General features: G+C 37.6%; 1 protein-coding gene across 1 annotated transcript; it reads left to right on the top strand.

Moving 5' to 3' along the window:
* Positions 1–1387: 1387 nt before the first annotated feature.
* Positions 1388–12223, top strand: LOC147564648 (ABC transporter B family member 20-like). Its single transcript, XM_086648578.1, has 11 exons — positions 1388–2244; positions 5407–5461; positions 5551–5726; positions 5871–6071; positions 6693–6952; positions 7040–7350; positions 7450–7673; positions 7765–8105; positions 8319–9109; positions 9214–9455; positions 10365–12223. Exons 1-11 carry the CDS (start codon positions 1867–1869, stop codon positions 11589–11591), a joined length of 4206 nt encoding a protein of 1401 aa, XP_086504704.1. The 5' UTR covers positions 1388–1866; the 3' UTR covers positions 11592–12223.
* Positions 12224–13152: the final 929 nt, after the last annotated feature.

The following is a 13152-nucleotide window of genomic DNA, read 5'->3' as shown; positions in this document are numbered from 1 at the left end:
AAAATGAGATTTTGTCTCAACACAAAAAACAAAGAGATTTTATCATAATCTATTATTTTTTTTTTGTTGAACAATCATAATCTATTACGATAGCACTAGGAGAATTTAAGGGGTTTCACAAGCAAACGGGTAATTTGGTAATAAAAAACGTGAATTTTAGACTTCCTTCAACTATCTATTTCACAATAGTTTTGCTTAATAGTATATAAATTGGACCGATGGCTTATTTTTTATCCAATTAAGACTAATTACCGAGATTTCTCGATATATAATGGATTTTAAGACCTTTATCTTTTTAGAAGTTATAAAAAAAAAACCGTCATTCATTCTTTCTCTTGGAATCCAAATCTCTCTTGGGTTTCTTTTTGTTGTTGAGAATTATCAAAATTTATTTGTCAATCGAAGAAGAAGAAGATGTTTAGTATTATTAGATTGAGGAAGTTAAAGGAAACAGTGATTAGAACATCAAATTTTGTAACTTTATCAGAAATTAGGTCATCATCTGATTCTTATATCAGAATCTTAAATAGATCGTTTTTTATACTCGATTTGATAGTGTTTATCGTCGGCGTGAATCTTTGATTGGATTATTACAACAAGAACGTTATAAATGGGATGGAGGTAGTGGTGGTGGTGGTAAATCTATTTATCAAGATGTGAATCTCTGCGACACGGTTATCCTCTTAGGTCTGAATTGGGGATCATCTTTGAGAAGAACTTAGGGTTGGATTAAGAAGTGGTGGTAATTCTCGTCTGAAGAAGAACTTAGGGTTGGATTAAGCAGTGGAATTATTCTTTGTAGTGTTCTTAATAAAGTTCTTCCTGCATTGACGGCGGTTCCTTTGTGGTGGTGGTGGTTCTCCGGTGATGGCGGCGGTTCTCCGACGATGAAAGACGGTTTTCCGGTGATGAAAACAGTTTTTTTTACGGTGACGACGACGGTTCTCTGGTGAAGACTACTATGGTTATTTTCGTTTTTGTATTAGTATTATTTTTGTCGACCTTTAGGGTCTTTTCATTCTCGACCTTTAGGGTCTTTTCATTCGCGACCTTTAGGGTCATTTTATCGAGTCGGTGTCTAGTCCCATTTCTGTCCCTTCATGAGGCACTTTATATTCGAAAGTTCTATGAACTTTACTTATATAACTCTCATGTAGTTGAGGAGAGAAATAACAATTATCATCCTTGTATCATTGTGATGTTTATCACTTATTAATGGATATGTTTCCCTTGGATTCAAAAAAAAAAAAAAAAAAAAACAAAACCGTCGGTAAAATATGGCAACATCTAAAAATCGTCGTTGTACTAGACAATTGTCGCGAATAATTACAAGTCTCTAGTAAAAAAGCGTTGCCATAAATCTCATTTTTTGTGGTACGAATTACCTACTCGAAGCGAGGGCAAAAAGTTAAAGTTAACGCTCATTTGTGCTTGAATGTTTAACGAGGACGGCGGTAAAACGAAGTTTAGAGAGAGAAAGCGAGTGACTGAATCTAGAGAGAGAAACTGTTAGAGAGAGAAACTGTTAGAGAGTAGGTCAGTTCGAGTGACAAACGAAGAAGAAGAAGAAGAAGAAGAAGAAGCTTCATCTGTTTCAACAACTGCTCATTCTCGATCTACTACCTTTTTCTGTTTGAATTCATTTTCACCTGCTTCTACTATCCCGCCAACTTTGACCGAGTCGTTGATTTAGTACTGAAAAAAATTTGGTTAACTAAATCAAAAGATTTTCTTTCAACAATCTTCTCTTTCATTTTTTTGACCATATACATCTATTCCACTTTCAGCTACCTCTTGTTGCTTCAAAATTCAACATTTTAGGTATTTATTTTTTTGATGAATTAGGGTTACCAAAGTTTAGTAAAGATGATGGTCTCAAGAGGACTATTCGGTTGGTCTCCATCTAACATACAACCATTAACACCTGTTTCGGAGGTTTCTGAACCACCGGAATCTCCTTCTCCTTACTTCGAATCAAATACAGAACAAGTTCAGTTGGAAGATGATGGTATCATTGAAGAGGAAGAAGAGATCGAACCACCACCTGCTGCTGTTCCATTTTCTAGGTTATTTGCTTATGCTGATAGCTTCGATTGGTTTCTTATGGTTGTTGGTTCAGTAGCAGCAGCTGCTCATGGAACGGCTCTTGTTGTTTATTTGCATTATTTTGGAAAGATTATTCAGTTGATGAGTTTCAAAGATCCATCTAAAGGGTCTGAAGTGCTTTTTCAAATGTTTCTCAAGGTTAGATTTGAAAAGCTTTAAACTTTCATCTCAAGCTTTAAACTTGTTTGCAATCTGATTACCATATTCAATTTGTTCATGATTGAAAGCTTTAACCTAAATGCACTATAGGTTGTGAAGCACATGTGCTCAGTAGAAATTGAGATGTACCCAGAGAACAATTTGCCTGATTGACCATAGTTATGTACTTCTGTCTTAGAGTTGCCACTTTCCTAAGATTGTCGGATTAATTGCACTTTGATTTTACTCAAGTTTTTGTTCAAATTTCATGACTAGCCTAATAGAGTTCGTGCTTGAGGCCAGCTTTCTGAAATTTCCACTATCCTAGTTGTTTTCTTGCTGATTTTATTTTTAAGGTTTGTTTGCAGATACTAGAAAAACTTATCATTGGACATTCTTCGTCGAAGTAGTCTTTTTTTCTGCGACATTCTATGGATAGTATAGGACTAAGAACGAGCTAATTCTGGATATATTTTGAAATTGCCTCACGCAGTCATTCTATTACTCCTTTTTAGGTACATAGTCAAAGAAAAATAATGTGAATCTGCTGAACCATTTTATGGATGGTTTTTAGATGGGAAAGAGAGTCAGCCTTAGGTGCTGCCTCTATTGCCATTTTGTCTGGAACAGGATGTATTTGTTAATCCTGTTGTTTCATATTGATAGGGTGATATTGTCACATCTTGTTCAAAGGATTTTCCACTGGAAGTCGATGCTTTACTATATAATGGCTATGCCGTCCATTAAGGACATGAGGGGGCGAGTGCCCCCTCCCCAATGCTCTCTATCCAAGAAAATCTGTAGATGCATATAAATTTATATACTCGGACTCACGTATAGACACTATTAAAAAATAACTTAGAACTATCGGACGGTTACTATGTTGTAGGTCACTGTTTCAACTTCTTTCCCTTGCGTCAGGAGTTGTGTTCAGACCCCCTTAAGTGCACCTTCTTTTTCCCCTTCTACTACATTTTGATAGTAGAGATTATCTACATGTACATACATAACCACCATGCAGTCCATCGGTTACATTTTTTGCTTGGGTGCTGGAGGTCAGAGGATCAGTTCCTCCCCTTTTAACTATTTTCTCCCTTTTAGTTATTTTCTGATGTTTTTTCTTTCTTTGATCATCTACATTCTAAAAGTTGTTACCAAGAGTCTTACAAATACTAGAGATTTCTTTTGTTTATCATCCACGGATATGGAAAGATATTTTAAAAGAAAATCACTTTACACGGCTAACGGCTTCGACATTGCATTGGCCTCACCAGAAAGTACTACTCCTAGTTTTTTATGGAACTTGATCTGGCAAATCTACCATTGTCCAGGGGCTTACACCACCAATTTCACGTTATCATCCAAAGAATCCGGGACAATGTTCGTTGACACTATTTGGAAAATCGTAGAGGTCAATTGAGTTTGCAATGCTTAATATATTCATATTATGAACGAATATTAGTATTTTGTTTCTTAGTGTGTTTGAATTTTTTTTAGTTGTTTTGATATATAATCCTGCCCTTGAATGAATGAAATCTTGGATCCTTCCCTGGCTACACTATTTACACTTGTAGTTGACGTGTATGTCTTTTTTTTTTTTTTTATCGTACGTGTTTCGATGCATCTTTTGCTGAAGAGGCAGATTTTTTTCTTTCTCTAACAATTCAAATTACTATTGACTAAAAGGAGAAATATACAAGGTCCTAAAGTGAAGCTTCTACAGGTCAAAGCAGATTAGGCATCTGCTGGCCGAAAAAACAAAAGCTACAGTGTTACTATTAAGGCATCCCAAGATAAAGTAAAATCTAAGAAAGACTGTAAGAGGCAGCCATTATGTGCTTCTTCTGTGAATTGTTAGCCACCAATATGTCTCTTACAAGCCTATAGGTATAGGTCACTCAGCTGATAGTCTGATACTTATAAGAATGCTTCTTACCTAGTAGGTTTGTAGCAATAAGCTTATCAACTTATTGCTGCAGTGATAAGTTCATGGATTTTGTGCCCCTATTCTGAAAATGGGTTACACTGCTTGAATGGAGTTGGAAGTACGCATTTTTTTGAGACCCCACATTGTATGAAGTTTTCTCCTTAGTTCCTTAGTCGTACGACTATCCAGAAGTCGAGGATAAGAGTGCCTCAATAAATGAGTATGAGAATCATATCAGCAAAAATAGGTGAAAGGGCTCTATTAAGTGGACGTTAATGATTATATGCCCATAATAGGGACTGAAAGTTACATAATTAGGTATTACTGTATCAGGACAAAAGTGAAGTTTTGTCCTATGGGCTGCAACCTTGGGGAAATTGCCAACCTTGGATATCTTGCAGAGGCGCGGTATGAGTCTAACCAATTGGTGCGCGAGATGCAAATCGAGTGGAGAGTCTATTAATCACCTGTTTATTCACTGTGAGGAGGCTAGAAGGATTTGGGTTTTCTTTATCCAGGCAGCGGGAGTACAGTGGTGCTCTCCTTCTTCGCTACCTAAACTGCTAATCCAATGGAGGAAAATACCACACAAGAAGCCTAGGAGGGAGATGTGGGTGATGATCCCTGTAGCAATATGTTGGTCCATTTGGCTGGCTAGGAACTTAGGCATTTTCAATGATTCTCCTAGGAGTCTAGTGGTCGAAGTGGAGGACGTCCTTGGTCTTCTCTTCCATTGGAGTAGAAACATGAGTTGGGCGAAGTGTCTGTCATACTTAGACTTTATTTCTAATTGGGAGGCTATCATGAAGTAACACCTTCGCATGTGATACAACCAATTCTTTTGTACATTCTTTTCCCCATCAATATTAATTCAAACTTTTCAAAAAAAAAACAAAAGTGAAGAACTCGAATTTATGACAAAATAGTTCAATATAGAGATCAATGTAGTATAGCTCAATCAGCAAGTTTAAACACTTCGCCATGATCCATATGTTGACTATTTCTGTTAAGACCTAAGAGGGGTGCAAGATCCTTCGGAAATATTAAGAAGCACACACGGACACAATAACTTTATGGGAACTCCTTTACCGCTTATATCTGTTCTCTTAGCAGTACAAACATTCTTATTTCCTTACATAGTTCAGCAGTTGTTGCGACCTACATGATTTCTCTTTTTCTTATGCTTGTTCGGGAGGCAGATCCATTATGTTTAACAATATCCTTCTCAAGTGCAGAACATTTTACAAATAGTTTACATAGCTGCGGGTGTTTTTGCTGCTGGTTGGATCGGTACGTTCAAAATTACACTGTTATCAGTAATCAAACTCTTATGTAGAGATTACAAGGAACTCCCGCGTCTAATTTGTTCTGTTTACCAGAGGTCTCGTGCTGGATTATTACTGGAGAAAGGCAAACTGCAGTCATCAGGTCAAAGTATGTTCATGTATTGCTCAACCAGGACATGAGTTTTTTCGACACATACGGAAACAATGGAGATATTGTAAGCCAAGTACTAAGTGACGTGTTGCTCATTCAGTCAGCTCTAAGTGAGAAAGTATGTTGCGAAGTGCAAACTTAACAATATTAATATATGCCATGTCTTTCTTCCATATTAAGCTGTTTCAGTAAAGTGTTTTTTCATCAGCAGATGACTAACGTATCAGAAGTTGCCTCGCCTACTGGGGCTTTAATGTAACAGGTTGGTAACTATATTCATAACATGGCGACATTTTTTGGTGGCTTGGTCATTGGATTGATCAACTGTTGGCAAATTGCACTCATAACACTTGCTACTGGTCCCTTTATTGTTGCCGCTGGAGGAATATCTAACATATTCCTTCACAGGCTTGCTGAAAATATTCAAGATGCATATGCTGAAGCAGCAAGTGTCGCCGAACAGGTTGATCTCCATTCCTTAATGTATTACTGTTATTAGTAGTCCTCTGAAGCATTGGGATGAATACTGTGGCCTTTTGATTCTGGCTCGTGGTTGACAGATTTCTACTTCTCGTGACTTCTTCTTCTTAGACCTCCATCACTTGTCATATGCACGATTTTTAGCAGATATCAGTGCATTTGCCCAAATATCATATTGATTAGCTTCTTTTTAGAATTGTATATGTTTCGTTTAGTTGCTTCTGGTTGTGAAGTAAATTGGTTCTATTGTTAAACTCTTCTCAGCTGGCTTTTACATTAACCCCACATTTGGTTGGAAACACTAGAGTGTTTTTTTTGAAACTTTGAATTAATATTAAAAAATGGGGAATTGTCCCAAATGGGAGGGAACAAGATACAAACACAGAATACAAGGGCACTACTGCATTAGTATCTAGACTATATGTTACATCATAATAGTCTCCCAGTTAGCAGTGTCTTACATCATAATAGACTATATGGGAGGAAACACTAGAGTTATTTAAGTCATATATACAATCATTAAAATTAATTATTAGTTGTCTTCTCTGTCAATCAAATTCATCAAAGTTGTCAGTAACATTACACAATTTTCTTGCTTGTGCAGGCAGTGTCTTACATCAGGACCTTATATGCTTTCACAAATGAAACGTTGGCTAAGTATTCTTATGCAACTTCACTCCAAGCAACACTGAGATATGGTATATTGATAAGTCTTGTTCAAGGACTTGGTCTTGGATTTACATATGGACTTGCAATATTTTCATGTGCTTTGCAACTTTGGGTTGGAAGGTTTCTGGTTTCACAGCGAAAAGCTCATGGTGGTGAAATCGTAGCAGCTCTTTTTGCTGTCATCTTGAGTGGCCTGTATGCTTTCTCACTTAACACCTGTGTCTATTGATCCCCTTCATTTTTATAAAAATCTTTTTCACGTGTAGTACTTATCTTTTGTAGCGGGCTGAATCAAGCAGCAACGAACTTCTACTCATTTGAGCAAGGGCGAATTGCTGCATATAGACTGTTTGAGATGATCAGCAGATCAACTTCTTCTGTTAATCAGGATGGAAATACCTTAGCTTCTGTGCAAGGGAACATTGAGTTTCGCAACGTGTACTTCAGCTACCTATCTCGCCCTGAAATCCCCATCTTAAGTGGATTTTATCTGACTGTACCTGCTAGAAAAACAGTTGCACTTGTTGGCAGGAATGGCTCTGGAAAAAGCAGTATAATTCCTCTAATGGAGAGGTTTTATGATCCTACATTAGGTATTACGAACACACATGTGCCATGATCTAGTTTCCCTCTCTTTACATGATAGCGTTATGATACTCAAACATCCATTGCTCTTTCTATCTGTGCTGCAGGAGAAGTCCTGTTGGATGGTGAGAACATTAAAAGCTTGAAGCTAGAGTGGCTAAGAAGCAAAATTGGACTGGTTACTCAAGAACCTGCCTTGCTAAGTTTAAGTATTCGAGATAACATTGCTTATGGGCGCTCAAATGCTACCACCGATCAGATTGAAGAAGCTGCTAAAATAGCGCATGCTCATACATTTATTAGCTCACTTGAGAAAGGATACGAAACACAGGTAGATTACTAGGAAAAATCATCAACGGAAACTCATCCCATGTAACGGACGAGGAGTTTATATTCTTACTTTTCTGGTATGTATTTTTCAGGTGGGTAGCGCCGGTTTGGAACTGAATGAAGAACAGAAAATAAAAATTTCTGTTGCTAGGGCTGTACTTTCAAATCCATCCATTCTTTTGCTGGATGAGGTTACTGGTGGTCTTGACTTCGAAGCAGAAAGGGCTGTTCAAGAGGCTCTGGATATCCTCATGTTGGGAAGGTCAACTATAATTATAGCTCGAAGGCTTAGCCTCATAAGAAATGCTGATTATATAGCTGTGATGGAGGAGGGCCAACTTGTTGAAATGGGTACGCATGACGAATTGTTAACCGTGGATGGTCTTTACGCAGAGCTTCTCAGGTGTGAAGAAGCAGCAAAGCTTCCTAAGAGGTATGTATGGATATTGAAATAGATACGAAGTACTAGGGGAATATTAGTTTTGTCAAAATCATTTTTAATTGATATGATTATGTGGTGTCTAATTTAGTAGTTTATAGCATTAACTGGAAAATGATTTATGTTCTCTTCTTATGCTAACGTATATCTTAAGCTGGATGATGAAAAATTACAGTAATTTACTATGTGGTCTCTGTCATTTTCCAGGACACCAATAAGGAACTATAGGGAGACAGCAACATTTCAAATTGAAAAGGATGCCTCAGCAAGCGAGACTGTCCAGGAATCATCGTCTCCTAAGATGATTAAGTCACCCTCTCTTCAGAGGACTCATGGTTACCATGCATTTCAGCAATCAGATGAGACCTTTAACTCCCACGAATCATCAAAAGTTCAGAGCCCACCTTCAGAACAAATGAGGGAAAATGGAACACTTGTGGACGTAGCAGACCAGACACCGTCTATGAAAAGACAAGATAGTTTTGAAATGAGATTACCCGAGCTGCCCAAAATTGATGTCCATGCAGGACCTAGACAGACGACAAATGCTTCAGATCCCGAGTCTCCTATTTCGCCTCTTTTGACATCTGATCCTAAAAATGAGCGCTCTCACTCAAAGACTTTTAGTCGTCCTTTGAGTCAACTTGTTGATATGCCTGTAAGACGAAAAAAGTCAAAGGACACACCAAATCAGAAACCTCCATCTCTCTGGAGGCTTCTCGAGCTTAGCTTCGCAGAGTGGCTTTATGCTCTATTGGGTAGTATTGGTGCAGCAATATTTGGTTCTTTTAATCCTCTTCTCGCCTACGTTATTGCACTTGTAGTAGCTGCGTACTATACAGAAACCGGTCATCACTTACGCCATGAAGTGGAGAAGTTTTGCTTGATCATTGCTGGCATGGGTATAGTAACAATAGTTGCTAATTTTTTGCAGCACTTTTATTTTGGTATAATGGGGGAGAAAATGACTGAGCGAGTTAGGAGAATGATGTTTTCAGGTAATTGACATATTTCTCGATAATTTAGGTTTAGCTGAGCTACTCTTGTGCCACTAGAGTATATGTCCTTTATTTTGTGCTGATTCATGCTTATTTTTATTTAGCGATGTTGCGTAGTGAAGTTGGGTGGTTTGATGAAGAGGACAACAGTGCTGATACCTTATCGATGCGCTTGGCTAATGATGCTACATTTGTTCGTGCTACTTTCAGCAACCGCCTTTCAATATTTATCCAGGACACAGCAGCTGTTCTAGTAGCTCTTCTCATTGGGGCATCGCTGGAGTGGAGATTGGCACTTGTAGCTTTGGGGACTCTTCCCATTCTTACAATTTCTGCTATTGCACAGGTCTTATTCAAGACCCTATGCTTATTTGAACTTTGAAGAAGGCTTTTAATATGCATATGACTGTTTCTTATTGTGACCAACTTAACATGTGTTAGTTAGTACTCATGGTTCCAGCACCAGTCACTGCATAAATCTCCCTTTCAACATACGCCAAATGCCAATAATATTTGTAGACCGAGTGCTCATAATCTACCATTTGATAATGAACTGGTGGACTATGCAATTGTCCATTTTCTTCATGAATGGCAGATCATGCTTCGACCTGTAAGAAGTTTCTTAGAGCTCTTTTTAATTTTCTTGACGGTCTCTATGGATTAAGAGTAAGTGAGAAATCCGATGCTCGTCAATTAGTTGCTCAATTTGTCAGTGAAGGATTAAGAACAACGTTATTAGGTCTCATCATGTTTCCCCTCTAAAAAATGTCTAGAGGCCAACCATCAGTGTTCTTGTACATAGGTAATCCACACTCTTTTTAATCGTTTGAAGTCCAAATCTTGTTTAACCAATTGGCTGCATCAATTAGTCACATGGTAATTTGATAGTTGACCATACGTCATACCTAGCCATAAGCTTCTCCCTCGAGGACAATGATGTTTTTCATGAAGTTGGCAAACAATATAATCAGTCTGACTTGTATAGGATGTTCACTTAAGTCTTTAGGTTTCTTGGCCGACTGTTCAACGTTTCCTCCATCTCTTTGGACTTATAGGAAACAAACTCCTCCTGCGGTGATTTTTCTATTTATGCTTGTGCTCTTGCCTCTCTCTCTCTCTCTCTCTCTCTCTCTCTCTCTCTCTCTCTCTCTGTCTCTCTCTCTCTGTCTCTCTCTCCTATCTACTAAAAATCACAAAAATATTGTGTTTTGTTCTTGAATACGCTCAGCTGTTTACATATTTTCGCATTTTTCAGAAACTCTGGCTAGCGGGTTTCTCAAGAGGTATTCAGGAGATGCACAGAAAGGCATCTTTAGTCCTTGAAGATGCAGTCAGAAACATCTACACAGTTGTGGCATTTTGTGCCGGTAACAAGGTAATGGAGCTATACAGATTGCAGCTAATCAAAATTTTCAAGAAGAGCTTCCTCCACGGAGTGGCAATTGGGTTTGCCTTCGGATTTTCACAGTTTCTTCTTTTTGCTTGTAATGCATTTCTCCTCTGGTATGCGGCTATCTCTATAAAAAATGGCCGCCTCGATCTGCACACAGCTCTGAAGGAGTTCATGGTCTTCTCATTTGCAACGTTTGCATTGGTAGAGCCTTTTGGTCTGGCTCCCTACATTCTTAAGCGACGAAAATCTCTCACTTCCGTATTTGAAATCATAGATCGTGTTCCAAAGATTGACCCAGATGATAACTCTGGATTAAAACCTCCTAATGTTTATGGAAGCATCGAGCTGAAGAACATTGATTTCTGTTATTCAACTCGTCCAGAGTTAATGGTATTAAAAAATTTCAATCTCAAAATCAACGGAGGACACACTGTAGCAGTTGTTGGAGTTTCAGGGTCTGGGAAAAGCACTATAATTTCTTTGATCGAAAGATTCTATGATCCAGTTTCTGGCCAAGTTTTATTAGACGGGCGAGATTTGAAGCTTTTTAATGTCAGATGGTTGAGGAGTCACCTGGGTCTTGTGCAACAAGAACCAATTATCTTTTCAACCACCATAAGGGAGAATATCATATATGCTAGGCACAATGCTACCGAAGCTGAGATGAAAGAAGCGGCAAGAATAGCAAATGCTCACCACTTTATCAGTAGCTTGCCACATGGTTACGACACACATGTGGGAATGAGAGGTGTAGATTTAACACCTGGTCAGAAACAGAGAATCGCCATAGCTCGGGTAGTTTTAAAAAATGCACCTATTTTATTACTGGACGAGGCTAGCTCCGCAATCGAGTCAGAATCAAGTCGAGTTGTTCAGGAAGCTCTTGATACATTGATAATGGGAAATAAAACAACAGTTCTTATAGCTCATAGAGCAGCAATGATGAGACATGTTGACAATATTGTAGTTCTTAATGGTGGTCGAATCGTCGAGCAAGGAACCCATGATGCTTTAGTCTCGAAGAATGGTTTGTATGTACAATTGATGCAACCACATTTTGGGAAGCTTCGACAACGAAGATATGTTTAAATCTGCATCTCTGGATTGTTGTATTTTACGCAGAGCTATTTTCTCATCATCACCAGAGCTTTCATACTCTAACTCCAACCCATCATTTACGACGATATTTATTCTGTTCCCAACTATAGAATGGGTGAAGATTGACAAGTGATGAGTTTGCAACATTATCCGTTTGGGTTGTTAGTGATGACGGTGATGGTTGTGATTAACAATTTTCGAGTTTGGGTAGGTTGGGGTTCTCAGATATCCCTCGATGACATAAACTCGAAGCAATTTCAGGCTAAATATTCTTTCGGAGATCGAAGTTTACCACAGTACATCGGGTTTGTTCTTCTTTCTCCATGTTATATTAATTTGTTGATTTCATCAAAAGCGGGTTTCATATTTGTCTAACAATCTTTCTCCCACGTTTATGGTTTGCGTCTATATATATATATAATATGATTCTGTTGTTTCATAATTTTGGCTTTGTTGCTGGTTTTGATTGCTTAGTGGGGCATCTCGTGTTTATGTCAGAGAGGGAAATAGAGAACTGCCATATACTAAGGGTGAAGTAAATTTTGGCTTGTTATATCTTAATAATTTTTCTGCATTATACAGTTTTTTTATAGAAATTTAATCAGTTGATTTAGTTTTATTCACTGTTTGATATCTGATAAGAACTACATGAAACTTATTTTATTTGTGTAATTTGTTTCTAGAATTTGAGTTTTTGTAGGTATTTACTTCTCTGATGTTAAAACAAGTAGTTTCAAATTTAGGCTTGTTTTTTGGGTTAATTCCATTTTGGCCCCCTAAAGATGACCAATTCACCAAAATGGCCCCCTAAAGATGATCAATTTACCAAAATGGCCCCCTAAAGATGACCAGCTTTCAATATGGCCTCCTTTTGAACTTTTTCGTTAGTCAAATTCAGTCAACTTTAACAGATGACTATTTTTTTCCCTCTTTACCCCTCTTTTAAAATATTATATCATATTTATATTTTCTTTCCCTGCCTTCTGACACCAAGGATTAACTTTTTTTCCTTCCTTCACCTTCCTCCCTCACCACCCGAAATTGTCACAATCTCAAAGATGGGAAAAACATAATTGTATTATCTTGGTAGTCATATTTCCAAAATCCCTAAATTATCTTAGTTTATCTCTCTTTAATCCCTAAATTATTTCAGTTTCTCTCTCTTCAAACCCTAAATTATCTTAGTTTCTCTCTCTTCAATTCCTAAATTATCTCAATTTCTCTCTCTTCAATCCCTAAATTATCTCAGTTTCTCTCTCTTCACTTCCTAAATTATCTCAATTTCTCTAAATCAAGCTTATCAAATCCCGAATTATCAATAATTTCATTTCTGTGTTTTGATTTTTGATTTGCTCCATTCAGTTGAATAAAGTTTTTTCTTCTCCTTTAGCCATCATCACCGTGAGTACCACCACCACCACCATGAGTGAGGTTTGTTCATCAGAAAACTGCCTGATATTTGTTCAATTAAATCCTTCACTAAAATTTGATTCAAGGTTCGAATCTTGTTGTCCAAGATTATTAAGTTATGATAAACTTTTATTGCTCATTA

This window comes from Eschscholzia californica, unplaced genomic scaffold, assembly GCF_041429995.1.
Source record: "Eschscholzia californica isolate CP2 unplaced genomic scaffold, dmEscCali1.0.p SCAF_1, whole genome shotgun sequence".
In the NCBI taxonomy this organism is placed as follows: domain Eukaryota; kingdom Viridiplantae; phylum Streptophyta; class Magnoliopsida; order Ranunculales; family Papaveraceae; genus Eschscholzia; species Eschscholzia californica.
The sequence above is the reverse complement of the archived record's forward strand: the minus strand, read 5'-3'. Positions and strand labels throughout refer to the sequence as shown.

Excerpts from the sequence above, each read along its gene's own strand:
- LOC147564648 (XM_086648578.1), top strand. The coding sequence starts at position 1,867 with ATGATGGTCTCAAGAGGACTATTCGGTTGGTCTCCATCTAACATACAA. Across the intron at positions 6,072-6,692 it reads CAGCAAGTGTCGCCGAACAG|GCAGTGTCTTACATCAGGAC; the intron begins GTTGATCTCCAT and ends TTGCTTGTGCAG. Across the intron at positions 8,106-8,318 it reads GCAGCAAAGCTTCCTAAGAG|GACACCAATAAGGAACTATA; the intron begins GTATGTATGGAT and ends GTCATTTTCCAG.